At 30.7% G+C, this 27,122-nt stretch overlaps 1 protein-coding gene across 1 annotated transcript; it reads right to left on the bottom strand.

Annotated features, from left to right (window-relative positions):
• Positions 1-9,340: 9,340 nt before the first annotated feature.
• LOC106777815 (bifunctional 3-dehydroquinate dehydratase/shikimate dehydrogenase, chloroplastic) lies at positions 9,341-25,587 on the bottom strand. Its single transcript, XM_014665584.2, has 12 exons — positions 25,433-25,587; positions 25,111-25,328; positions 20,498-20,603; positions 19,627-19,845; positions 14,865-15,211; positions 14,071-14,134; positions 13,849-13,957; positions 13,609-13,752; positions 10,563-10,711; positions 9,944-10,106; positions 9,771-9,815; positions 9,341-9,590 (listed from the first exon to the last, which is right to left on the bottom strand). The coding sequence occupies exons 1-11, from the start codon at positions 25,451-25,453 to the stop codon at positions 9,775-9,777; spliced, it is 1,581 nt and encodes a 526-aa protein (XP_014521070.1). The 5' UTR covers positions 25,454-25,587; the 3' UTR covers positions 9,341-9,590; positions 9,771-9,774.
• Between the last annotated feature and the right edge of the window lie 1,535 nt (positions 25,588-27,122).

The raw sequence follows: 27,122 nt of genomic DNA, 5'->3' as shown, positions 1-27,122 counted from the left end.
CTTTTATCAGAAACGTTACATTAATTTCAAGTGAGTTTAGGGCCAAACATGCTATAGTGGATGAAATAAAGGAATGGTCAAAAATGGCGGGAAAAAGTAAGAAATAATAAGAATTGAGAAAATTATAATTCAAGATGGGACCACCACTATGCAACTTGATAACATGTTTTAAAGTTTATTAAGTAAAATAGAAGATTAATAAATTTGTTAATACATATATAAATTTAATTTTTTTATAAACGAAAAGAAAACTAATAAATATTATGAAATGTAAAAAAGATCTACTTAAGATGGGTGATAGCAGATTGACTGTTTAACTTGTTTATTATTTATAACTAAAAAAGGTGACATCACCATGTAACATTGTTAAAGTGTCAGAAAATTGAAATTTGAAGAGAAAAAATTAGAAATAATAATTAATATGAAAATAAAACAATAATTGTAAGAAAGACAGTGACGTGTTTAGGCCATAGTGCACAGAAAATGGATCAAAACGACAACTAAGCCGACCGAACCACGTATTATTGAACCTGAAAACGCGGGAGATTTCAAACCGGCTACCGTTTTCTTCTTGCCATTATCATTGGATTCCTTGCTCAAGTGGGACAGTTCCTTGCACCGGCTTTTACCGGTGCCCGCGACCATTCTGTCTTAAATTGTCTGCATTGCATTTATTATTGAGCCTGCACGTGACCGTCACATCTGCACTCTGAATTTCTTGAAGGAAAAGAAGTTTGTTTAATTTTCAGTACCTTTTTTAAATTATAATTTTTAAAAATAAAATTACAAAGCATGAGTGAGTGAATTACAATTTACGTTTTAAAAACACTTAAATTCTTAAAGTTTATTTTAATTGGTCATTTGGTTATTAATTGTGTTAAGTAATATCTACCGTTTTAATTAACTGCTATGTTAGACATTTTCAGTTTATATATTTGATCTAAAATAAAAATTACTCCATAATCTTTATCATTATTATTATTGATTATGGAATAATTTTTCATCAATAACAGATTGACACGTAATCGATGTTCCAATGTTGTCAAAAAAATATTTTTCAAATATTATTATCCTTAAAATAATGAAATTTTGGGACAAGTGATCCAATTCATTTAAAATTTAGTAAATTGGGTTGAAACTTTTAATTTCTCAATTTATTTTGATTCGTCTTGCTTAATTAGTCAAATGCCACGTTACAAGTGAGACGGGAAGGAACATATTATTGATCCATTGACCATCTTTTTTAAAATTAAAAATTAAAATAAAAAATAATGTAATAATATTAGTTTTTCTATATTAAAATAGAAAATATTAAATTATAAATACTTATAAGTTAAATTTTAATTATTAATTATAACAGAATAATTTTATATATGATATGATTATTATTTTAATTTATTCAATTACAAACATTATTCTATCAATCAAAATCTTAATAGATATTTTTACAATTAAATATGATTGATATTGTACTGCACGGTTGTTTAGTTAATCTTCAATCGAACGGTTCACATTGTCTGTAACATCCATTAAAGCATTTAAGATTCCGTTGGTTGAATCAAGCAGTTATCTTTAAACAATAATTATGATGGGTGATGATTAAACTAAGACAAAACAACATTATTAACAGTTGGACGTAATTAGATCATGCTAATTCAAAAGTGTATTTTGAAATCTATAAATACTTGTTTGTTTGAGATAATGAGATAGGTTGGTTATATTATACATTAACCAATCTTATTTTTGACATGTTATAGTACAGTGAGAAAAAAAAATATGATAGACTGATTATTTTTTCATCTCTATTAATAAATTTTGTTAAGTAAAATAATAATAATATTTAATGTTATTCAATATTAAGTAATGTATACGAATTTAGTGTTGTTAACTACATTTTCAAAGAGAAGCATATTATTGTTCAATGTTAAAAATATATTCTTATATGATGTAAGGTTTAATATCTATTTTGGTTTTTAGGTTTGTTTAAAGTAGTTTTATCTTTTTTCAGATGTCTATAGTTGTCTCATATTTTGTAAAAAATGGTTCAAGTTGGTTCTTTTTGTTTGTGACGCTAATGACGTAATGTCCAACTTAGCCAATAGTGAACGACCTGTCCAATTTTTCATTATGTGTCAATATCAACCCAATTGATGTGGCAACGTTAAAAGGTTGTTTGACACTAGAGTAACGCACACTAAAATTAACTAATTGTTTTGCTCTCGGCCTTCGGTTTTGTGCTTCGAGCTGAGTCTCGCTATTGAGAAAGTGAAGTTGTTAGGTTTTGACCCTTTAAAAGTTGAGTTTTGCTCTGGTGCTTCAAGCTAAAAGGGTTGTTTCAAAACCCTTTTGGGATACCAAAGTCAACGTCTTGAAGAAATGGAGTTGGTCCGAAGATGATAAAACGTAAAATTCAGTTTCTTCCATGTGAGATTTTTCACTTTTCTCCAACGTAGTTGGTGTTTCTTCTTATTTACATTGTATATTTCTAATAATTTATGTGAAATTGCAAACATCTTTATCTCCTTCTATATGCATAAAAAGAAAATAAACAAAGCATAATTCGCTATAGGAAAAATGTTTTAGCTCAAAATATCATGTTCTTATTTCTGAGTTGAGAGTATTATTTCAATGACTACCTGTATTCTTAATGAAGGAAGTTCCAGAAACTTGACGGTGGATGTTGGAAGTTTCAGGTGTGTCAACAGTAGTTCAGTTTTTCCTCACGCTCTTACTACCTGAATCCTCCAAATGACTCTTTTTAAAGGTTGTACAATTGTTAATTTTGTATGGTTTTTTCTTTTTCTTTTCAAGTTAATTTTTGATTGAATTATGTATTGGTTTGTATTCATAACTCGAACTCTCTCTTTTTGAGTATACATTATTTTTTACACACTGTATATTAGTTTTGATGCCATAAATTTGCACTCAAACTTGGCTTACACACCTTTTTTATTTCATATCAATGTCGTTGCTACTTGGACATTATGTGAGAAATGTTATGTTGTAATGCATTTTTTTTATAAGCCAAAATGAAGAAAAGAAGGTTCTTTTGTGTTAAAATCGTTGTCGTATTTATGTACAGTAAGTACTTTGATTGTTGTTGTGGTTTCTTTTAGTATTTATGACCAGAAATTACTTTGAAACCTTTAATTTTAAACAATGATTTTTTTTTTCTAGTTGTTCAAGTACATGAATTCAGTTGAATGTTTATGCTCATATTGTATGAAATAAATTGAATTTGAGACAGTTAATACATAATGAATCATATGGTTATCCACCAAAAGAACTAAAACATCATTAATTACAAAACAAATGCATGTTCACTTGAGGTATCAAAAAAGATTATGTTATATCAATTGTTTGCTATGTGGTCTTTTGTAGTATTAGGTGAAAAATGGGTATAACATGATCATTTTGTATCTTTTTGCTTGACTTATCTGACTGGTTTAAATTTTTAGGATACTTGTAGCAACATAAAAAAGGAGGAGGAACTCGGAAGACCAAGTAAATGTGGAGAAAGCTCTGAAAGATAGGCTTGGAGATTTGGAGAAAATCCCGTGCAAAGAAGAAGAACGAGATGGGAGCATCACCGGTAGCGATGCCAAACACGATGCCGCTAATGCCTTCGGTTGCACCGTAGCGGCGCAGTGGTTGGTGTTGGCGTTGTGCCTTAGTTCCTAGGTGAAGAAGCAAACCCTAGTTATTTTGAAATATCAAGTGCCCTCCTTTCCTTTTACATTAAATTGCCACGTCAATTGGGTCATAGTTGTTATGTAATAAAAAATTGGATAAGTCATCACTATTGACTAAGGTGGACATTACGCCATTAGCGCTTTGAACACCGTCAACAAAAAGGACTAAATTGAATCATTTTTACAAAACATGTGACAACTGTGAACATCAGACCACTTTGAACAAACTTAACAAGCCGAAGAACCAAAATAGGTATTAAACCATGATGTAATCATAAGACATGTAAACATGCATACTATCTCTAATTTTGGAAAAGTGAAAAAGAAATTTGGAAAGAAAAATGTACATGACTTAATAAAATTACTACAAATTTTCATTCAATTGCTTATATTTGTGGAAGAATTAATTAAACATTAACCAATTAATATTAAAGTTAACAAATATGCATAAACCTTCAAGATGGTTAAGGATAAAACCTCGACTAGATCTTTCTCTCGATAGAATTCATGCAAAAGCTAGAACTAAACTAATTGTATGTGCAAATATTTTTTCTCTGACATATGTATGTATATGTATGGAACTTATTATCTTTATCTTCATTCATTTTAGTAATAAGTTGTGTTGGAAGTCCCACATCGACAGAGATAAGACCATTTAAGTGTATATAAGTGGGTGCAAACCTCACCCTACAAGCCGATTTTGTGGGGTTGAGTTAGGCTTAAACTCCACTTCTAACATGGTATCAGAGCCATGATTGGAGCCTATCCTAGGGATTTCTGTTGCCATTGGGCATGTTGTTCCACCCGCTATCGGGCCGCTATCGCACCACCCATTAAAATGTCTAATCCCACGTTCGAGATGTATATACCTCGACGTGAGGGGGTGTGTTGGAAGTCTCACATCGACTAGAAATAGGACCATTTAAGTGTATATAAGTGGGTGCAAACCTCACCCTACAAATCGATTTTGTGGGGTTGAGTTAGGCTTAAACTCCACTTCTAATAAGTTGAACTTTAAAGTTTACTTTTATATGAACTACAATGTCATATTTTACGAGCAAATAACCAAAAATTAGTTATCATTTTATATTGATTTTGAGTGCATTTTGTTAATAATTTATAATTTATTGTAATTAACCCTTTCAATGCGTTATATAATTTTAATTCATCCTCTCTTACAAGCTTTAACATATTACTTAAGAAATCCAACATAAGTATTACTTAACTAAAACTGTATTTATATTACTTGTGAAATAACAAAATACTTGAAATATTTGTGAATATCACCCTAATGCACAATGTTGGACAACATTTAACTTTGACATTACTTATGTGATAACTAAGTTACTAAAAGTTACTAACAAAGAGTGATTAAATAATCAACATGTCAACTACAATAAAATATAGAAACGCTTAAGTATTAATACCTATATATTTAAAGAATCAAAATTATAACTTTAATCATTTTTATGTTTTTAACTTAGATGATAAGACATGACAACAAAGAGTGATAAAAATGTGCTAGCATGACACTTATAAAACATAAAAGATATATAAAGTTTTAACAAGACATTACTTGCAAAGTGGAAATGGAAATATGCAAAAGAGAACTCTGATTTGTAGAGGAATATATTAGAATAATCTAGACATGGGTTTGAAGAGAACAAAATCAACCCAAACATGAATATGTGCGGTGAAAGGATTTGAAAAAAATATGTGGGATAGGGAATGGGCAAAAATATGGCAACAATTTAGAATGTAGGAATTTAGAGTAATAATGAATGTGAATGGAAACTAGAGTGGAGGAAAGAATGATTTAAGTGAGAGTTATCTTAGGTTAAATAATTGAGAAATGGCATAACAAAGTATTCATCCAAAATACACGACTATTGGATATGGAAGGGAGAAGACACATATGCATATATAATCAAATATGTCTATACAATATTGCAAAATAATATAAGAGAAGAAAAAGACGAATTGTTTGAATTACTACGAAGAATAAATGCAATCCAACGTAAAACACTTAATTTCAGGAAAAGAGTTGAAAAAAATTGCAACAAGGGTAACATTGAACATAGAAGAATAGAAGTACCGTGGAAGAAATTGATTATAGGGAGAGAATTTTTCTGTATCTAAGAAAGATTTTTTACAAATAATCATGATGATATTAGTAACTCATTTTGATTTTGAGATACATTAAATAGATGTGAAAACAACATTCTTTAATGATAATCTAGAGGAAGATGTTTACATGAAATAACTTGAAAGATTTTTCTCTAGAAATTCTTGACATGTAAGCTTAATAAATCCATATATGGATTAAAACAGGATTCACGCCAATGGTATTTAAAATTTCAGGAAATTATCTTTTCTTTTAGTTTTGAAGAAAACATCATGGATCAATGAATATACCAAAAGGTCAGTATGAACAAAATTTTCTTTCTTGTTTTATATGTGGATAACATTTTACTTGCAACCAATGACAAAGGTATGTTATATGAGGAGAAACAAATTCTCTCAAAGAACTTTGATACGAAGAATATGCATGTGACATCTTATGTCATAGGCATTAAGATCCATAGAGAAAAATCTCAAGGTATTTTAGATTTGTCTAAAGAGACCTATATCAACAAAGTTTTAGAGAGGTTTAACATGAAAATAGATTTGTCTAAAGAGACCTATATCAACAAAGTTTTAGAGAGGTTTAACATGAAAAATTGTTCACCAAGTGTAGCTGCCATTGTAAAGGGTGACAAAGTTGAATTAAGTCAATGCCTAATAAATGATCTTGAGCAAGAAAAAATGAAAAATATTCCATATGCTTCAACTGTTGGAAGTCTTATGTATGCTCAAGTTTGTACTAGACCTGATATTGCATATGAAATTCGAGTTTTGGGAAGATATCAGAGTAATCCAGATGTTGATCATTGGAAAGCTGCAAAGAAAGTAATGAGATAATGCTCGTGTATAGATGAACTGATAATTTGGAAGTGATAGGCTACTCTGATTCAGACTTCGTTGGTTGTGTTGATACTAAAAAATCTACATATCTATGTTTTCATGCTAGCTTGTAGAGTTTTATCTTGGAATAACAAAAAGCAAACCTTGACTGCTACTTCTTCTATGGAGGTTAAGTTCGTTTCTTGTTTTGAGGCTACTTCACTATGGTTGAAGAGTTTTATATTTGGGTTTAGAGTTGTGGACTCAATTGTTAGGTCGTCGAAGTTGTAATGTGATAACTCTGTTACTACTTTTATGGCTAAGAATAATAAAAGTGGAAGTCGAAGTCAACACATCGAATTAAATATCTAGTCATAAAAAATGTGTTAAAGAAAAGAAAGTGGTCATTGAGTATGTTAGCACTTAGTTGATGATTGTTGATCCTTTAACTAAAGGCATGCTACCATAGAATTTTGAGAATCATGTAACACGAATGGGACTTGGTTCCATGATATGTCAATCATTGTAAGTACTTTCGTTTTAATAAAACTCTTATCTAGTTTAATATTTTCTCATTTATTTTGTGCACATAACTCCTTACTTTGAGAAAACTCGTTTAATTGTGACCTAGAATAGATATATGATTTATTCATTAGAGTTCAGAACTTATGATGAACTTAATATATTATGATACATGGGAGATAATACTAATTGTCAGAGGAATTGTCATCAGAATTCATATATTTAGTTTCTTATTATGTTTGATGGTTACATAATGGACCAAGTAAGAGAATTGACATTTAGACATTTTTTTTGAAGATAAAATAATTATCACATAGTGATGGCCTTCGATTTTTATGGTCATATTTTCTTCCTTAATTATTTAATTAGGAGGGAACATATTCCTTAAATGTAGTACATTTTTTAAAATTATTTAAACAGGTTTCAAATGTGTACGGACAGGTGCCGTGATTTTCGTAACAAATTCCTCCAACGTTTAAACTTTGTGATAATTTAGGAGTTCTAAAAATTAGATATTGTTATGTGCTTTGCTCATTGAACCTATTCTTCACTCTAGAATATATCATCATGGTGTTTTTATGAGCAAAAATTCAAAAACTAGAAATTAATGACAAGAAGTTATAACAATGATTAGAAATTGGACTTTCATTTTCTTCATTTCATATAATCTAAATATGTTTATATGTATTTGTTTGACATATTTAGATTATTTGAACCTATAGTTTTTCAGTCCAATTTTTAGGTTCAACAGTAGGCGTTTTATCATTAGTATTATTGTTATCCATTTGCATCTCACTAAGCTTTTCATGTATCACATGTGCAGAAGCTTCACCCTTTCTGTAAATTCAGATTTAATTGAGATACACTTCTCTGCATTTTCTGGAACTCACAGCATATCTATTCCCAAACTTTTATTCCGAAATAAAAATTCAATAATGCAGTATGGAATTCATTTTCCGATATTCTTATGTACGGTTACCTTTCCAATTAATTTTTTCCAAATAATATTTTACTGTTTCAGAAATAAAAATTTAGAAATCCATTTCTCATTCCTCAAAACAATCAAGGATTAAAGTGAAATTTTAAAGAAACTTAATTAATCACTAAGTCCCAAGTTGAAAAATTTCAACTAGGTTCTCATTTTGCTTTTACTTTCAATTAAGTCTAAAAAAATATTTAATTTGGTTCTTTTTATTAGTATTATTTAAATATATGATAAAAATAATATCAACGATAGACTCACATATCAGTATTATAGTCGGATATTATTGTCATCTATTTAATTCAAGTTATGTAAATATATATATATATATATATATATATATATATATATATATATATATATATATATATATTTTAATTCATATTTTTGATAAGATTAAAAATAATTTATTTAAATAAAATTCAATAATGTCAATATAGTTGGTTTAAAAATAATTTAAAAAATATTTAATAAAATAGTTAATTTTTATATAAATCCTATAACATTAATATAAATAGTAAATTTGATTTCAATTAAAAAAATATTTCTTTATTTTTAAAAAATCGAAACTGAATTAAATTAAAAAAAATATCGGATTGAATTGAATACATGATAATAATACATCATACTTACACTAACACATAGATCTAACATATAGATAACAAAAAATTTACAAAACAAAATAAAAAAGTAAAAAATATATATAAAAAAGTATAATATGGTATGTGTAGTTTAAACATCATTAATATATTATTAACCTTGATATATTAATAATAAAATTTAATTGAAATAAAAATGAAAATAAAAATTTGCTTAAAATTTTCAAACAAAATTGGAACTAAATGACTGATTAAACTTAAAATGTGATGGTCAGCTGATTGGGTGCAAGAAGCAATCGGTTCAAATTATTAATAAGAAATAATGTATAATGTATGTGGACAAACTGATCAGGCAATTGTCTAAGAAAAAAAAATTCCACACTACACAATCATTGAAGGCTTTTCAAATATATTTAATAAATAACTTCTATGTTTAGTTTTTCTTTTTTCAAATATTTATGAGGATATAACCAACTTATTGCATTTTTTTATTGCTGTCATCTATTCATATTCCATACATTATCTTATTTTTATTACATTTCTGTTTAATAAAGTAGTTCGTCCTAGCACCTTTATAAATTTAAATATTGAACATTTTATGGTTCATCAATTTATCTATTTATTACAAATAATCTCATCTGATATATAAATACTTGTTATTGTACTCGGACAAAAATTTTCCATTAATTACAACATAGCTAAATTTGGTTTCACGGTACTTGTTGGATCCTTAACCTAATTTTGACCAAAAAATAAAAAATAAAACAGAACTCAGCATTTTAGGGTTACCGAATGGAAGCCTCTCTTCTAAGCCTGTCTCAAACCGTTCCGTTGCTCAGTGAAAACTGACCACTGCAAGATAAAAAACCATGTTAGATATTTCACATTATTATTATTATTATTATTCTCGTATTACATTAAAACACTGCTGACATACTTCTCCCATAAAAGAAAAATAAAATTAAGTTTATTTCATAAATATAATTAATTTATACTAATTAAAATAAACTTTGGAGCTCTCTCGGTGCAAACCTCATTAATAATTTTCCATAATCTTTCTGAAGAGCTCTCTCGGTGCTGCAAATTCAAAATAGAATCAAACAAATAAAAGGGTAAATGAATTGGATCAATTGAGGAATAGACAAGGGAGCTAAGGTAAATAATTACATGAAACTCAGTTCACTAAACTTTAACATTCAGCTTACCTGGCAATCCAGTGAAATTCTCATATTGTCCATATGCTTGCCCCATAAACATCTCCAATCCTGTTACAATAGTGGCTCCTGATTCTTCTGCTTCTTTCAAGAGTCTAGTAATTTTGGGCGTGTATACAGCATCAAAAACCAGGGAATAATATTTCAAAGCGTTCTGCAAAAAAGAAGGAATTACTGCTCTCTGGATTTCAATTTCAACTTGCTCATGGTATATGATAAAATTTCGTCCCTTTGTACAAGCATCAGAATATTTTTGTTGGATAGGTTTGTCATTTTGTTCAAGTAAAACTCAACTCTCTCACTCCTCAGAGTGCATGAATATGTCAAACCAAAAGCCGAAGTGATAGAAAAGACTTAAGAACCATTTAGGCATAACCAACTAATTATATTGATTCCCTACCAACTTTCCATTAAGTAGGAATTATGCAATGGTAATATAACACGATTTCAGTGAAATCAAGTAATGAAATAAACATTTTCATTCACCAATAATCATATTTCATCAGGAAATGGAAGTAGATATGATTGGCAATAACATCAAATTAAAAGCTTCACCAACAATATATCAAGGTCTTAACTGGTATGACAAATCCATATCGAAGGAGCGAACCTTAGAAATAGGCGTCTCATCAACTTTTGGTTGCATTCCAATTGATGTTGTATTTGCAAGAATCATACCATCCTCGGGATGGTAACTATCTAAATCGGTAAGAGCTAAAGCATCTCCTCCAATTGCATCAGCAAGTTCTCTAGCACGGTCTATATATATGAATAAAAAAAATAATACAAATATTAATATGCCATTAAATATGATTTAGAAAAGACAGGAAATAGTAGTTATGCTTGTTTTTGTAAGAAAGACTATACAATGAGTAAAATATATTAATAACTCAATACTGCTTAGAAGTACTGATTTCGAAGGTTACCGTATATAAAATGGGAATTTGGAACCACAGAAGTATTTTTTGAAAATCATATTCTCTACTATATTCAAGTAACTAATTGATTCTCTCCCTCTACCACTCATACTATTATAAAAAGCATACTTAAGACTGAAAATAAGAGAAAAAAACAGCTTAAAGAGACTGATTATCACTCAACTTATGTCTTATTTATAGAAGAAAATTACATTAGAAATAACTATGTAATTCATGCTAATAGTTTACAACATACAAAAATTTTCCATACAACTGCTAACTACTTAGATTATATACCTATTCTAACAATTACCTTTATTTAATACATATCCTAACACTCCTCTTTAAGCTGGAGCATACAGATTATATATACTAAAGTCGGAACAAATAAATTTAATTTGAGATACCCTTAAGGATTTTTTTACACATGCAAGTTGATCATTGGATCTAACAAACTCGGTACAAATTTCATTGGCCAACAAGTTTCCTTGAATAAAATGAAAGTCAAGTTCTACGTGTTTAGTCCTTTCATCAAACACTAGCTTAGAAGCAACGTGGATGGCAACTTGATTATCACAACACATCTTCATTTGTTGGATTTCATAGAGTTCTAATTTTTGAAGAAATTGTTTCACCCATATATGTTCTGATAGGTTCCTGGATAGTGAACCTAATTGGACACTCCCTTCTTGAACAGAACACACAAGGTATGGAAGAAAACGTAATCTTATTCACAAAAGAATACCTTTATACAATGAAGAATAGAAGCTTAACCCTCTCCCTCAGGTCGAAACCTGTTGTACAAACAATCAACCAAAAGTCCCTTCCCCCACTAACTACTCTTCTATTTATAATTGTCTCCCCGCCTCTCCTTAACTGCTGAAGGCAGTTAAGTGACAAACCGTTAGTTAGTTATGCCTCTTCCTTCTCTCATACATTATCCACTTCTTCCTATTCTTTTCAGGTCTATCATGTTCACAAGTGAGAGACGCCATTGTCCTATTTTCATGTTCAACATTAGATCGAGCAAATACAATTTTTTCTTGCTTTTATAAGAAATAATGTTTCTTCTTATGAGAACATATACCTTGTAGTGGAGCTTCTATCCATAGAAGATCCTACCCAATCAAGCATCACAATACCAAGAAATTTGGGTATTCCCTTTATCTTCATATAGCAAACCTTGCACTAGAGCCTTTTTGAGGTATCTTAAGATGTGAATGATAGTATTTCAATAATCAATTCAAGGATTTTGCATGAACTGACTAACAACACCCACTACAAAAGATAGATTAGGTCTAGTAATTGTGAGATAAATAAGTTTTCCAACAAGTATTCTACATCTCTCTAGATTAGAGAGAGGTTTACCTTGATCTGCCATTAATTTTTTATTTGGATCCATAGGGCTATCTATTAGTCTCTTGTTAGTCATGCCTCTTTCTTCCAAGATATCTAAAGCATATTTCCTTAGAAAAGCTACAATGCCTTCCTTTGATTGAGCCACTTGAATGTCTAGAAAGTATTTGAGATTTCCAAGATCTTTGGTCTGATAGTGATTAATAAGTGTTCCTTTAGCTACAAGATTCTAGTAGCAAAATTTCTTATAATAACTGTCACTAAATATACACCTTTTGTAGGTGAGGTATGACAATAAAAAACAGAATGATCTATCTCATTGCGTTTTATTCCAAATGTTTGAACAATGAGACTGTACTTTTCAAACCAAACATGAGGAGATAGCTTGAGATCATAAAGACCGATATAACTTGCAAACCAAGCCAGATTCCCCCTAAGCAACAAAATCAAGAGGTTGTTTCATATAAATCTTCTCTTCTAGATCACCATGAAGAAAAACATTTTTCATATCTAATTCGAGAGGCCAATGATGCATAGCTGACATGGCAAAGAAGAGACACAATAATCATTTTGGCTATAGGAGAGAACTTATCACCATAATCAATGCCATAGATCTGAGTATATCACTATAATGGAATTTTATGGATTTTAATTCAACATGATGTTGCAATGTTAATAATATAATTTGTAGAAACAACTAAGTGAGAAGCAATAAAAAGGATAAAAGTGTAATTACTAATAGCCTCATACAAATGGATAAGTCTGCACATGAAATACTTTCCTCATCTCTTACAAATCTTTATGACTTTATTTGTTACTAACACAACAAAATTAGACAAGTAGTTGAATATAATTTCTTGTCTGTTAAGACAAAATTGTCTATAAGACTAAACTTGTCCTCATATGTTTTAAAGTTTAACAAACAACAATAAATGAAATGAGTATACGAGTGGAATACAAAATTTAGTAGACAAAGAAATTACTACATCACAAAGGAGCATTAAAAGGAAAAAAGGTACGGGAAAGTAAAAGATGAAAAGTTAAACAGGTTAGACATTATCATTAACAAAGAGCAAATTGTCTTAAACTTGTAATAAAAAATATCAAAAGAAAAACTACCCAAAACAAACAAACGAGATGTTTCAAACCACCATAATTGTACCCATAAGGGCAAAACAATACAACTTTAACTAAAATGGCTCTCCTTTTCTGAACCAGAAATGTTGAAGACATTTCTCAACCATGTGATCACATTAAGAGACTTGATCACATTATTAATTATCACCTATATGTGATGCTTTGTCAACAAAGTCTAAGAAGAAACTTTAACAATTAAAAATGTTCACACATTAAGCAAGAAAAAAACAAAATCATGAAGCTTACCATAGGTACGGTTTGCAATCACAACCCTTGCTCCTTTCTCTTTTGCACCATAAGCAAGTGCCTTACCAGCACCACCAGCCCCAATAACAACAAACAACTTACCAGCTAATGGTGAAATATTTGTGCTTCCACCATTATGTTTACCTGCCAAGAAATAATGGAAGTGCAAGACATTTTCAGAATAATAGTTACCAACAACGCTGATAGTAATATTGCTTAGTTACCAAACAAGACAACTACCTCGTAAACCATCCTCAATTGCAGAAATAGAACCGACATAATCCGTATTATATCCAATCAATTTCCCGTCAGTTGCTCTTCTAATAATGCAATTCACAGCTCCTATTGACTGTGATTACAAACAATTTGAAGAATTTAGAAAAGAAAAAACGGAATCAAATCATTTCCCATTATGATCCATGGTTGCCAATCGTACATTTTAATAAAAAATACATCAATTACCTTAGCCACTGGATCAACCTCATCACAACACTCAAGTGCCGCCTCCTTGTGAGGAATGGTAACACTGAAAGCAAATACTAAAGATCAAATTCAAGCAGTGCTCTTAGAGGTTTACAAGATATTCATAGAAGTGGAGCAAAAATAGGAGGCGTATATATGGTTACTTAAGCATTTAAGCAAAGGTTGACGCATTACATGATATTAAGAAACAACTTCACAACTGCATAACATTTCTTATTTGTAATACCCGTAGGTCATGTATACCTGGATTTGAAAGGACCAGATACAATTATATGTTTATGACTTAACCAAATAATGCAGTATATCGAGGCATTGCATGTGAATGCGTAAACCCTAAACCTTAAACCCTAAATCCTAAACCAATATACTAACTACATTCAGTATCCACCTGGTTGGAAATATTAAAGAAATATCCATAGAACTCTAAACAATTACGCAACTTAAAAGGAAAAGGCCAGACGAATTCCAAATTTCAGATCAAATTAATCATTCAAAGACTTTAAGATAAACAAATTACATCCTTATTGGTTTTATCAAATAGATGCTTGAGCCGTTAAAACACTTTAACTAAACTTGGAATAACAACATATTAATAATCCTATAGATACAAAAGACCAAGCAGTAGACTAATAGCTTATTTTGCATATATGGATCTTTATCAAATCCAAGAAATATTTCTAGCATGCAAAGAAGAACCTAGAACATGAAACCGCACTTGAGAGAACAGCTACATTATAATATAAATTCAAAATATCTTGAAAAGGAGTTGGAACCTGAATCCCACAAAATCTGTAGAAGAGTAAGTCCTGAGAAAATTGGCAAGGTCATCCACCAATAAAAATACATAAACACCATTATAACCAACTGACTTGAAAACTTCATTGAATAAAATGGGTGATTTACTGTGACCGACAGGCTTTCCAATAATCCCATATACTTTTGTATCAGGTGCCACTTGTCTCAAATTGTACAGAGATAATAAATCCTTAAGTGTAGGTTGTCCAGGAGCTGAAACTACTCCTGACTTGAGGGTACCAAAAGTAAGATATCCACCAAATTTTGCACAAAGTATACGAGAAATCAATCCCCTATCACCCATAACAAGTCCAATAAACGGAACCTGGAAATTAGAACAATGGTTATGCTAAAATGATTCCTTATCATATAGAAAGCCTCAAGCAATAATCATAATAGTTAAAATATAATTAGAACTATCAGAGCTATGAAATTTTATCTTGAATTATGAATAAGTTTTATGTAATATTTGGGTTATTGTCGCAGATTTAATTGTTTATTTTTGTTTTAGTTAGTTAATTTAAACTTCAAATAAATCTTAGAAACCTTTGGTTTTAGTAAGCTTATCCATAGACATTCTCACTTACGAATTTTCAAGGATTATTTTCGTCCGATTTTAATCTCCTACATTTTTGTGCAAGTTCCAGTATCTCTTTATATTTATTTTATAAAATATTTCCAACAGTATCAAAGCTAACTTCCTCAGAACTGTGAGTAAGCATTAAACACAGTGAGGCTTAATGTAAACACTATTGACTAATTCATTTTTCTACTAGTTTGATACATATATGTTTACTTCAAAAATTCTTTTGATAGGATACACAAAGAAGAGAAATTAGTTAAGAAATTTAGAATATTCATGAGTTAGTTATTTGAGGTGTTAGTTATATATAAATAGGAAAGAAGGAGAGGACATGGAAAAGGGAGGTGAGTTTTTGTGGATTGAGCTTTAGCTCTTTGTGAAGGCAAAGCCCTTGAAGGAGAAAGTGCTCTCCTATTTTTTGTTCTTTTCATTCTATTCAATAAAAAACCTATCTTTCATTCTCTTTTCAGTATTTGGTTCTTAATATTTTGGTCCAACATGCCGGATCTACTAAGAAGAGTCAATAAGGAAAGGTGTTTGAACACGTTGGAAAGAAAGGTTAGTGAACAAGGGAAGGTGGTTGCAAAGCTGAAAGTTAATATGGTTGTTATTAAAGAAAGTTTGTCAAACATGAAAGAAATCAAAAAACTGTCTGAAGGAGAAGAGTATTTGGTTAATGATGAAGAAAAGAAGGAAGAAAGACATCTACGTAGTAGTAGATCAGAAGAGGAGGGAGAGGAATTGTTGAGGCCTTGGGTTAAAATAGTGGAATTGCCCATGTTTGAAGGGAATGACTCCTCAAGGTTGATTTCTCAAGTGGATCGAACAAAAGAAGATCAATAGCAGGGATATTTCTTTGCAAGGCTATAATCTAATGTTCAAAATCAAATTCCACCATAGTATCCAAAGGACTTGACTAAAGCTATGAAAAATGCTCGAGATGTGGGAGAAGGTTCAGCAATAAAGAATCACACACTCTGTAGTGAAGAAAAAACCAAAAAAGAAGTGAGATTTGCAAGAGAAACAGAAATTATGATGGAGAAGGGGATGAATCAATAGAGAGTGAAGCTAATTGATTGTGAAGGTCAGTTTCTTGATAACCCAATTACAGAGTTAACTAATAAGAAAGTTGAAGGTGGAGATGCACCCGGCCATCATTCTTTCGTAAATTCAGATTTACGTTATATGAATAAGAAATCATTGTTGGATTTAGATTTAATGATGAAAGTGGTTGGAACATCAGTGACGTTGGAATCTTAGATTTTCAACTTACTAGGTTCAGAGACTTTTATAAAAAAGTTAAATATGTTTTTAGTTCCTAAACTTTGACGCGAAATTGAAATTTGTCTCTGTTTCAAACTTTGATACAATTTGGCTCCCAAGCTTTAAAAATGAATAGACATAGTCTTCCTAACCAAATTGTGTTAAACTTTTTTTGTGTCAAATGTTCTTTCAGATTGACATTTGAGTTGTTTATACCATTTGACAAGTTCCAGTTCAAATGTCAAGCTAGAGCACGTTTGATACATAAAAAATAAATTAACACTTTTGGGTTAAAGAGACCATATCCACTTATTTTTAAAGTTTGGAAACTAAAATATATCAAAGTTGAGATAAGAACGAATTCCAATTTCACGTCCAGTTTAGGAACTACAAACATATTTAACCCTTTATAAAAAAAACCACTCTCATATCCACCACCACCCAAGCCTCCAAACCTGAATTTGCATATAGTAGTCAATGGGTTTCCTCCCTATGATAGGACAATATTACAACGCTTTCAAGAAAGGGTAGATAACAATCACGGTGATGGAGATGAGCCACGACCCTGTTCCAACCTTGAGGACAACGTTGATTTTTGGAGGAGTGTATTGTTAAGATACAAAGAGAAGAGAAATTAGTTAAGAAAGTTAGAATATTCATGGGTCAATCACTTGAGGTGTTATATATGTGTGTGTGTGTGTAAGAAATAAGGAGAAAAGGAAAAGGGAGGTGAATTTTTGTAGATTTAGCTTTAGCTTTGTGAAGGGGAAGCCTTTGAAGGAGAGAGTGGTCTCCTATATTTTGTTCTATTCACTTTATTCAATAAAAAAACCTTTCTTTTCATTCTATTTTCAATTCTCTTTGAAAGTGTTGATTGAAGCCAAGTAAGCAAGATTTGATCTAGCACTTCCCACTCTTCATAGGATAGGTTTATTCTACTAGAAGCACAGTAATCATCCAAAAGGAGAGATCACTACATCGAATTGATGAATTTGTGACCTAATGACAGGTTCATATTGTTATTTCCAATGAAGATAATTGGAATCATCAACTTTTTCAGTTACAGAATGGGAAAAATATTGGGAAGCGGAAGGGGAGGGAGTTTGAATTGGCCATTGTGGAAAAATCCCTGGCTCATGATAACATACTAGAGTTTTAGGTATGAGATAAAACAGAGAAAAAATTAACAGAAAAATAATGGAATTATTATTGCATTGAATGAGAAAGGTACCGGTTATGTGTAAATAGGCTCAAGAAGAGGTTACCTAGTAACAAACTAATCATAACAGAAAAACAAATAACTAACTAACATCCAATTGAATAACTAAACTTTACATTCACATCTCTAGAGTTATTTGAAAATTTATTGTGTGCTTTGTGATGTACTTAGTTTCTAGATATGATTTGTCTTATTTTTTCACTTCCTTCTCATTCATTGTATCTGAACCTCCAATATCATCGTAATGAAGAAAAGAAAATCACTCTCTCGATTTCCTTCTCCATTCATTTTGATTCATCTCATTCATGTGATGTTTCGCACAAAATATTGAGATGACATATCTTGGTATACAATTAGGATATAAGCAGAAAGAGAAATTTACTCTGATAGTTAGAATATTGATGGGCTAGTTAGTTCGTTAAAGGGTTTAGTTAGATATAAATAGAGGAAGAAGGACAAGAGGGAGTTAGATTTGTTGTTATTGTAAATTGAGCATTAGCTCTTTGAGAAAGGAGAAACCCTTTGTGAGGGAAATTGGTGGAAAGATTTCTCTCATGTATTTTTTTTTTATCATCCTTTTCCTTAAACTTCCTTTCTTTCCTTTCTTTTTTCTATTCATGATTCCTAACAAACTGGTCCGACATCTCAAACCCCAATCAGGATGGAGAATCGGGTGGGAGAAGTGGAGAAATTTGTCACTGAGCTAAGCTTGGAAGAGGAAGAATTAAAATAAATGGTTTACATACTAAAAATAAGATATCGTCATCTATTGAGGGGGAAAATTATATTCATAAAGGTGAGAAATCAACGGAAGAAGAGGGGGAGAACAATGGGTTTGATGAAGAGATGACTTTCTTTGTTTTTCTTGGGCAACAAAAGTTGAATTGCCGACTTTTGAAGTTTCAGTAATCAAGAACCACACCCTCTGTTGTGGACAAGAAACCAAAAATGTTGAAGGGAAATTAGAAAGAGAAAAAACGATTGAAGAAGTTATGATGGAGAAAGAAATTAATATTTCCATGAAGAGGAAGGAATGCATCGAAAATGAAGTTTTTTGCTGGATGTGAGAATTGTGAAGAAATTGGGTTGCTAAGACCATTTTCTACCTGATGACATAACTTGATCAAGAAGCAAGATGAAGTTCAACAATCAAGCTTGGAAATGGACCCAAGACAGAAGGAAGAAAGTCAAAGCCACTATAACAACCTCCAAAGGCGGTTTCTCAAAGGACCACATGACTTGAAACTAACAACAAAAGGTTTTAAGTATTAAATTGTGACATTCATACAAACCAAGTGTATTGCATATTTTTTATGCAAGGGAAATGTGCTTATGAATTCTTTCGACTTCCAAAAATACATGGTTTTAAATGGTCGGGAAAATGTTTCATTAAATTTACATTGGTTCTTTCTTATTTCCTAATACATACATACATACATACATACATACATACATACATACATACATACATACATATATATATATATATATATATATATATATATATATATATATCTTGTTAACATCTTTGACCTCTCCTCCTCAATTGAATTTCGCATCAATTTCATCTTTACCATACTCTAATTAAACTTACTAATGCTTAGATTAATAGCTTATTAAAAAAATGCATATGGATTCAATATCTTTTCCAAAATTTCCATTTCTAGAGCCTTACTTGAGAATGCACCATTATTTGAAACATGCGTGCCACATCAGTGATGTCAGTGGCAGTAGTTGCAATCTTCACAATGTCTGCTCCCGTTGCTTGTATTCTTGCAACAAGGTTACTAAGATCCTCAATTGAAGGTGTAAGCTGATAGTTGTGAGATGAAACAATGACCTTCGTTTTATTGAATGTCTTTCCACGTATAGAGTCAAAGAATCCATGCGCTACCTTTAGAGATACGACAAAAATAGGAAATGTTTCGTTAAGTTTCATTGTTCAGACGCAATACAAAAACAGCGTTTGGCATTCATCAAATGGGGGAAAGTTTTAAATGGAGGAGAAAATCACATTATTTTCCTTCAGGTGAACTATCTGATATTTCCAGACACTAGTTTGCTTATTCATATATTAGAAAAAGTTCAAGCAATTCAAATCTGCAGTTGATTTTGCCCAATGTTAGATGTCATCTTTCCGTGAGAATCATGCAAAGACTTCTATTTAAACATAAAACAAGAGAAAGCAAAAAGCATCTTTGGGATTGAGATACATATATTTCTTCAGCATAATGCACAGCACTAGTTATCTAAGAGTGTATCACATACGAACATGATATAATAGTATATATATTACGCAATAACATGTACACTGTAACATTTATATTTCATTCTCCACAGCATAATATCCTGGCAAAACTAGCGTACTAAAATCAGAAAAATTCGGTGTAGTAGCATTATCATATAACAGAACCTACCCGAATATTTGTTGAGTTCAAGAGAACTGCCTCAATATGTCTAAATATTACATTTGGGCTCATATATTTTCAATTGTATACAGTACAGTTAAGTTTTCAGTGGCTTTATATGGACAAAGGGAACACAACCTGAAGTTCAACGTCAATAAAATCAGCTCCCAACTCCATGGCTAACCGTAGTGCATCCAACCGTTTGTTTTCATCACCGTCATACATTCCACCTTCCCACTTGGGCCTTAGAAAAGATATTGAATTTCATCATTCACAACGCTTAAATCTTCTAATTAAATCACACCATAGCTCACGGCCCAACAAATTCAAATTTAAGCGCACAACTATAGTGATAAAAGCAGATGACAGCTAAGAGAGGCTACACACTATAGCTACATATAATATATAGCCATAGTATTGTTATTTTGATATTTATAACAACAAATGTTTTCACTTTTAGATTTAAAGACTGAAAAAGTTACGAGAAAATACCATAGCCTTCAAAGAGGAGAACTAAGTCATTATGATGATTCGAAATTAGAAGAACTTCACTCTTCCTAGTTTAAAAAAAAATGTAAAAATAAAATATGAAACATATAAATAATTTTTGGAACAGTTTAACTGTTTAGAAAAAAACAATAAACAATTTTTTATGTATAAAATCATGTGTCTTTAATTAATTCATGAGAAAAATGTAAATATACTAAAATTTATAATAAATATTCTGATGTTAAATTTGTAAAACCCCAGAATATGGTATTTTTAGATGTGGTGGTAGTCTAAAAATAATGAGACTCGATTATTTTAATATTAAACGGTTTTATTATAAATAGTTTTGTTATAAATGAGTTTCATTATTTTAAAACGTACCATTTCTCTAGAAACCACTTTTCTAGAGTTCTCTACCTTCTCACTAAGAGTTCTAACTCCTGAATCATTTATTTGACGATCAGGAGCTACCTGATCAACCACGGCAACAAGGTCTACGTTTCCACCCGATCAGTTTCTTCAATAGAGCAAGTAAGTTTCTACTCGTTTTTCTGTCCTCTTTGCTTTGGTGATTGATCATGCACATAACTTTTATGCATGTATAATTTAGTTCTCTTTTCTTGCTCTTGGTGAATTTAGAATTCTAAGAACTTTGTCCGTTTAAATTTTGGTGTCTCGTAGGTCCGTTTAGGAATTTCTTGCATTTCAAGCAACTGGCGGGAAGCTTCTGTGTGTTGAACTGTTATCTTGAGGTAAGGGAAGCTAGACCTTGTCTTAATTGTGTTTGTAGAGTAAATTTAGTAATTCTATAAATTTTAGACGTTTTAGTAAAATTTGGTGTGTTTGCGTAAATTTGACATATGTTAAATTGATGTTTTGATGATATGGTGTTATTGTAGTTGGTATGATGATATGATTGTTGTTGTATACTGTTTTAAATGTGTGTGATAAGGGATATTTTATTGTTTGAAAACAGAATTCAAGTGGTTGTGAGAGTATTAATCAAGTTACTTAGATTTTTAGCTTAAAAGGAGGGGTTTTGAGTAGTGAAATTTAGAAATAGTTATGAGAATGTTATGAGAACTGTTTTGGTACTATCATGAGGTAATTTGAAACTTGTTAGAAGGGTTAGATGGTTAAAAAACTGTGTGAATTAAAAAGGGCACCTCTAGAGGGGCTGTTTTCAAGTGTTTTTGGTGTAAAAGGAGGGTGTTGAGTAGTGAAATGTTAAGGTAAGTGTGTTGCACTGTTTTGGAAGGTTAGAGGTATGTTATCACACCAATTACGACTTGTCTAAGTTCTTAAACCAGTAAAATCTGTTAGGAAATGATAAATGACTTCATAGGTTGAGATTTTAACCCATTTTAGAGGCTTTCAGGGATGAAAATGAGAAGTAACATAACTGGGACAAATATGAGGCTTTAGAGAGTGCTAACAAGTATATTTGGACTGGTTTATGCAGGTTATAAATTGTTTTGGAAGTTTAAAGGTGTAAAATTGAAATTGGGTAGCTTGTAGGAGTGAAAAGTGAGTTTTCAAGTGTTAAATTGAGTGATAGTAGGGTTCTCTAAGTTTTCTCAAGTTCTGGAGGGTCCTAGAGGTCTTTAGAAGTTGATGGTAGGGTCTCCAAGGTCCAATTCAAAGTGGTTTTGCTATTGTTATGGCATTGGGCGCCACTTGGCTGCACTATAACATTTTTTGAGAATTTTCAGGGTTCTGGATGTCCGTTTTGGACGTTCTTTAGGTCGTTTTGGGGGGTTTTGGACCCTTTCAAAGTTGTTGGTGAGGGTTTCAAAGATGTTTTACTTTTCTAAGTATGAGTTTAAAGGGGTTTTGTGTTGTTTAGTGGTTCTTCTTGGACTATTCTTGTGTATTAATGTATAAGGAATGATTTCATGTGATTTTTGATGACTTGTTGGGTTGTTTATAGTACTTTGATGCATGATAAGTGATAATATATGTTGATATTCAAATGTGAAAGTGTATGGATATATGTATACGGTTTCAAAATGGATTCAATGTAAAGTTGAAGTGACATCAATGGTTTCAAAGTTGTGAACATGGGTTCCACGGAGGAACTCTTTCGGTATGGTTTCAAGTATTGATAGTATGAATGGCCAGAGTTAGTCAGGGGTTTATCTTGAAATTCGAATGATCATCCAAGCTCAAGTAGAGAATGATGAGTCATGTGGTGAGAATAGCAGGAGGTCCTAATCTAGGAGTTTTACCTTGGCCTAAAGCGAGTGATAACGAATTAACCTGGTGTGGTAGCTTGGGGTGGTCCAGTTGTTCCACCACACCGATGCAGAAACCTCTTTAACTCGACATTCCATACAATATCCGGATAGTCAGTCTAGGTCTTTGCATGTTAAGATGTTTGTGTTGATGTATGTGATATAAATGATTTATTTATGTTATGTTATAAAGGTGATATGATTTGTCTTGTATCTAGCTTACCCTTGCTTTTGTGTTTGTTTGTCTGTGTTGTTTTCTCTTTTGCAATGATCACCTTAAGCGGTGTGAGTTTGGGAAAGACATCTTTCAGGGGATCCATCAGTTTGTAGAGAGAGAAGTAATAGGATAGAGAGTTTTGCTGTTCAAGGGTGGAATCTAATACTCTAGTAGTTTGTAGTTTTCTGGTAAGTTATCATCCATGTAATATTTTATTTTGATGGTTTTATTCTACTAAAATGGGATGTTACAAAATTTATAATACATTAATATTTCTAATAAATATTTTGCTAATAAATCATTAATATATTAATCAAATATTATATTTCAAAACGATGATGTTTTATCACATCACATAAATATTTTTTATTTCATACAAAACCATACTTAATAAATTATGCGACTAAAATTGGTCATCTATTCTAAATAGTTGCTATTAAATGCAATTAGCATTTAAACTCGTAAAAGCATAGAATAACTTGATTATATGCATACAAATTATAAAATTTAATCATATAATTGAAATATCCTTATCATACTCTTTCTTTTGAGAGCATTTTATTATTTAATATAAAAAAAATATAATTTAAAGTTAATATTACGATATAACAATAGTATTTTAAGACTGTCAAGATTACTAGCACTTAAAATGAAATACAACTTAATTGAAAGCGAAGATAATACACATTTATAATAAAAGTAATTAATATATCTTAATTGCAATTTTTAAAAAATAAAGTAAAGGTATTAAATAAAAAACACAGTTAAAAATTATTTATAGGGTATAAAATTTCGCTGAACACATTTTTGTTTAATGCTTGTCCCGATAATTTCTTTTCTAAATTACCATTTTACCCTATATATACTTTTTAAAAACATGATTCAAGATTCGATGTTTAAATCGAAATCGAACCAGGATCAAACTTGTATTAATAAAACTATTTTAATGACCAACAATATAAAAAATGGTATAATAAAATATAATTTCATAATCTAAAATAAAACATAAACTTATAGATTTTTAACATTTAAAATAAAATAAAAATTAAATAAAATATGTTGTATAAAATTGTATTTTAATAATAACATATAAATCCAATTTGTATTTCCAAAACAATAAAACATTCAAGACTAAATTACATCCTATCTTACTAATAATAATTACAATAACAGTATTAGAGTATATTGTATTTCAATAATTAAAAAATCACCTAAAAAATACTATTAAACTAAATTCACTTATTTTGTTAAGTAAATTTAAAGTATATAGTTTTAAAAGTTAAATTATTTTATGAAATTTTAATTTTAATGATGTAGTAAATTATTTTAATTTTTAATTATTATTTTATAATCATAAATGTATGTGTTGTATGTGTTGGACTAACTTATAATAAGGTGAAAAAAATAAAATTAAAAAAAATAAATTCAATTTAAATCACAATTATTTTATATTTATTCATCCTGACTAATGTTCTTTCAAAATTCTAATAATAATAACACGGAAAAGACTTTCAAAAAATATGAATATGATAGAGAAAAAAATATTTGGAAAAGTTTTATTTTAATTTGTATGTAAATTTTAGGATTAAACTGAATTTTATGACGCCTTTAACAACAAATTCATCACTGTATCCTTTAAATATGAAAAAACCTGTTTGTTTAGGGTAAAGATTTTGATTGAGGTCATCATCTCCAGAGAACAGTGTAAAAGTTGTTAAACTGTAATCATCGGCGCTGTTATTTCGGCCGCCAAAAGTGCAGAGCAGTAATGAGAAAGCGTGGGAGAAAAACTACAGGTAGGAATTGCAAACCTGTAAGTGAACAACAAGGGCAAAGCGTGATGTTGAATGAGAGTGGTGAGATCTTGATAGGGATCAAAGGTTCTCAAAGAGTCCAATCGAATTTCGACAACGTCAGCACCTCCAGCCTTGGCGTTCTCCACGTCAATCTTCATTTTCTCAATGGATTCCCCCATTATTGGAGCGCAAATTAGGGTTGCGTTCTTCCTACCCGCCGATGGAGCAGTGAACTGAAGAAGAAGAAGCAGATATCGAAATTGATATTGAAATTGAAATTGAAAGAATCATTGATTGGTTGGAAGAGAAACAGAAATGAAAATGAGAACTACCATACCAGGACGTTAGGAGAGTCCATTGGACAGGCACTTGTTGAAGAGAAAAAAATTAGAGGAAGATGAGCTTGCGAAGGTTGGTGGGGATTCTGATGAGAGAATGAGAGAATGGAAATGGGTGTGAAAGAGTAGTTGAAGTGCTTTGGTTGGTGGAAAGGGGAATAAAATAATATTTTGTAAATTGAATACTATATTTTTAATTAAAAATATTTATATTCCAGTACACTTGTTTTATGTAGCTTTTCTTTTTTGGGTCTCTTCTTTCATGGAATTCACAGGTTTGCAGTAAATCTTTCCCTAAATTTTCATTCATTTATATGTTTATGTTTCGAACCCATCCATTTATTAGTTTGAAGAAACTCTGTACCATGGCTTCCTTTTGTAGACAAACTGTATTTTTATCCGTGCAATGCCACGGAACTTTTTAAAAGAGAGAATATAATTTTGTGTGAATTTATATTTATAAAAAAATAACTGAAATTTAATATAAATATTTTATTTTATATATTTGAATAGTAATATATTACTATTTTTGTGATAGAATATATTTAATTAATTTTGTAAATAATGTAATAAAAATATAATTAAAATTAGAGTTAAATGTTCCATGACATTTAATAATATAAATTATAAATTATGACAATATCACAAATAGATAGAAAGCATACAAAACATTAATACAGTTATTCAAAGTAATAATTAAGGTTAAATATACTTTTAGTCCCTGAAGTTTCATTGATTTTTGAGTTTAGTCCCTGCATGAAACATTGATGGCATTTGATCCTCTTAGTATGAAAACTCTTATATTTAGTCCCCAATTTTGGACGGCGTCAAGTTTTTGCTTAGGTGTCAAACGGCTATGCCACCTATTCACTGTGCACTCTGCTACGCGTTGGTTTATGAAGGTTTGGATTGAAATTTGCACGTGTTGAATTATCTAATTATGAATTAGCTTACGAATTAGGACAAAGTGAATTTTTGCAATTGGGGAAAACTTTTTCTTCGACTTCGACAAGCACTGTTCAAGTGGGAGATAGTCTTCTTCAAGAGGTAAGCGTATAGTTGTTTTGCTGGTAATCGTTTGATTTTAAGGATTGGGGAATTTGGGGATTTACGATTTCGGTTGGTAGGAAACGTGATGAAGTTATTTGGTAGTTGTAGTGAAATGAAAGGTGAGAGTGCAGGAAATGGTTGGACGCGAAGGACGATTGGTTCAGCCAAGTCTCAAAGCTGTGGATCATCTTCACGGTTACCATAAAAAATGTGTGGTTGTGGTGAGACATTGTTGCTTTTGAAAGCAACTACTGCCAAGAACAAAGGAAGACTATTCTATAGATGTAGAAATTGGGCAGTAAGTGACTAAATCTTTCAGTTCGTGTGCTGAACTTTCTATTCATGATGTGTTATTTTGATTGCAGAGTAATTCAACCTGTAATTACTTCGAATGGCATGAAGAAGAAGTTTCTGAAATTCAAGGAAAACGTGAAGGAGTTGATCTGTGTTTGGAAAATGATATAATTGTCCTGGATCAAAAGAAGAAGATAGAGAAGCTGAAAAGGAAATTACAATAAGAGAAGAAATATGGGAAAATGATGTTTTACCTGTTTGTGTTGTCATGGGCATTAACCATTTACTTTTGAATTATGTTTTTACTTAAGATGAATTGTAATTGAGATGATGATAGCATGAAGG

The sequence above is a fragment of the Vigna radiata genome, chromosome 11 (assembly GCF_000741045.1).
Source record: "Vigna radiata var. radiata cultivar VC1973A chromosome 11, Vradiata_ver6, whole genome shotgun sequence".
Taxonomy (NCBI): domain Eukaryota; kingdom Viridiplantae; phylum Streptophyta; class Magnoliopsida; order Fabales; family Fabaceae; genus Vigna; species Vigna radiata.
Note: the sequence above shows the minus strand (reverse complement) of the source record. Positions and strands in the feature narration are given on the sequence as shown.

Coding starts and splice junctions, on each gene's coding strand:
- LOC106777815 (XM_014665584.2), bottom strand. CDS start 25,453: ATGGACTCTCCTAACGTCCTG. Junction 25,329..25,432: donor TGGACTCTCCTAACGTCCTG/GTATGGTAGTTC, acceptor CTTCTTCTTCAG/TTCACTGCTCCATCGGCGGG. Junction 20,604..25,110: donor CCCTTGTTGTTCACTTACAG/GTTTGCAATTCC, acceptor ATCTTTTCTAAG/GCCCAAGTGGGAAGGTGGAA.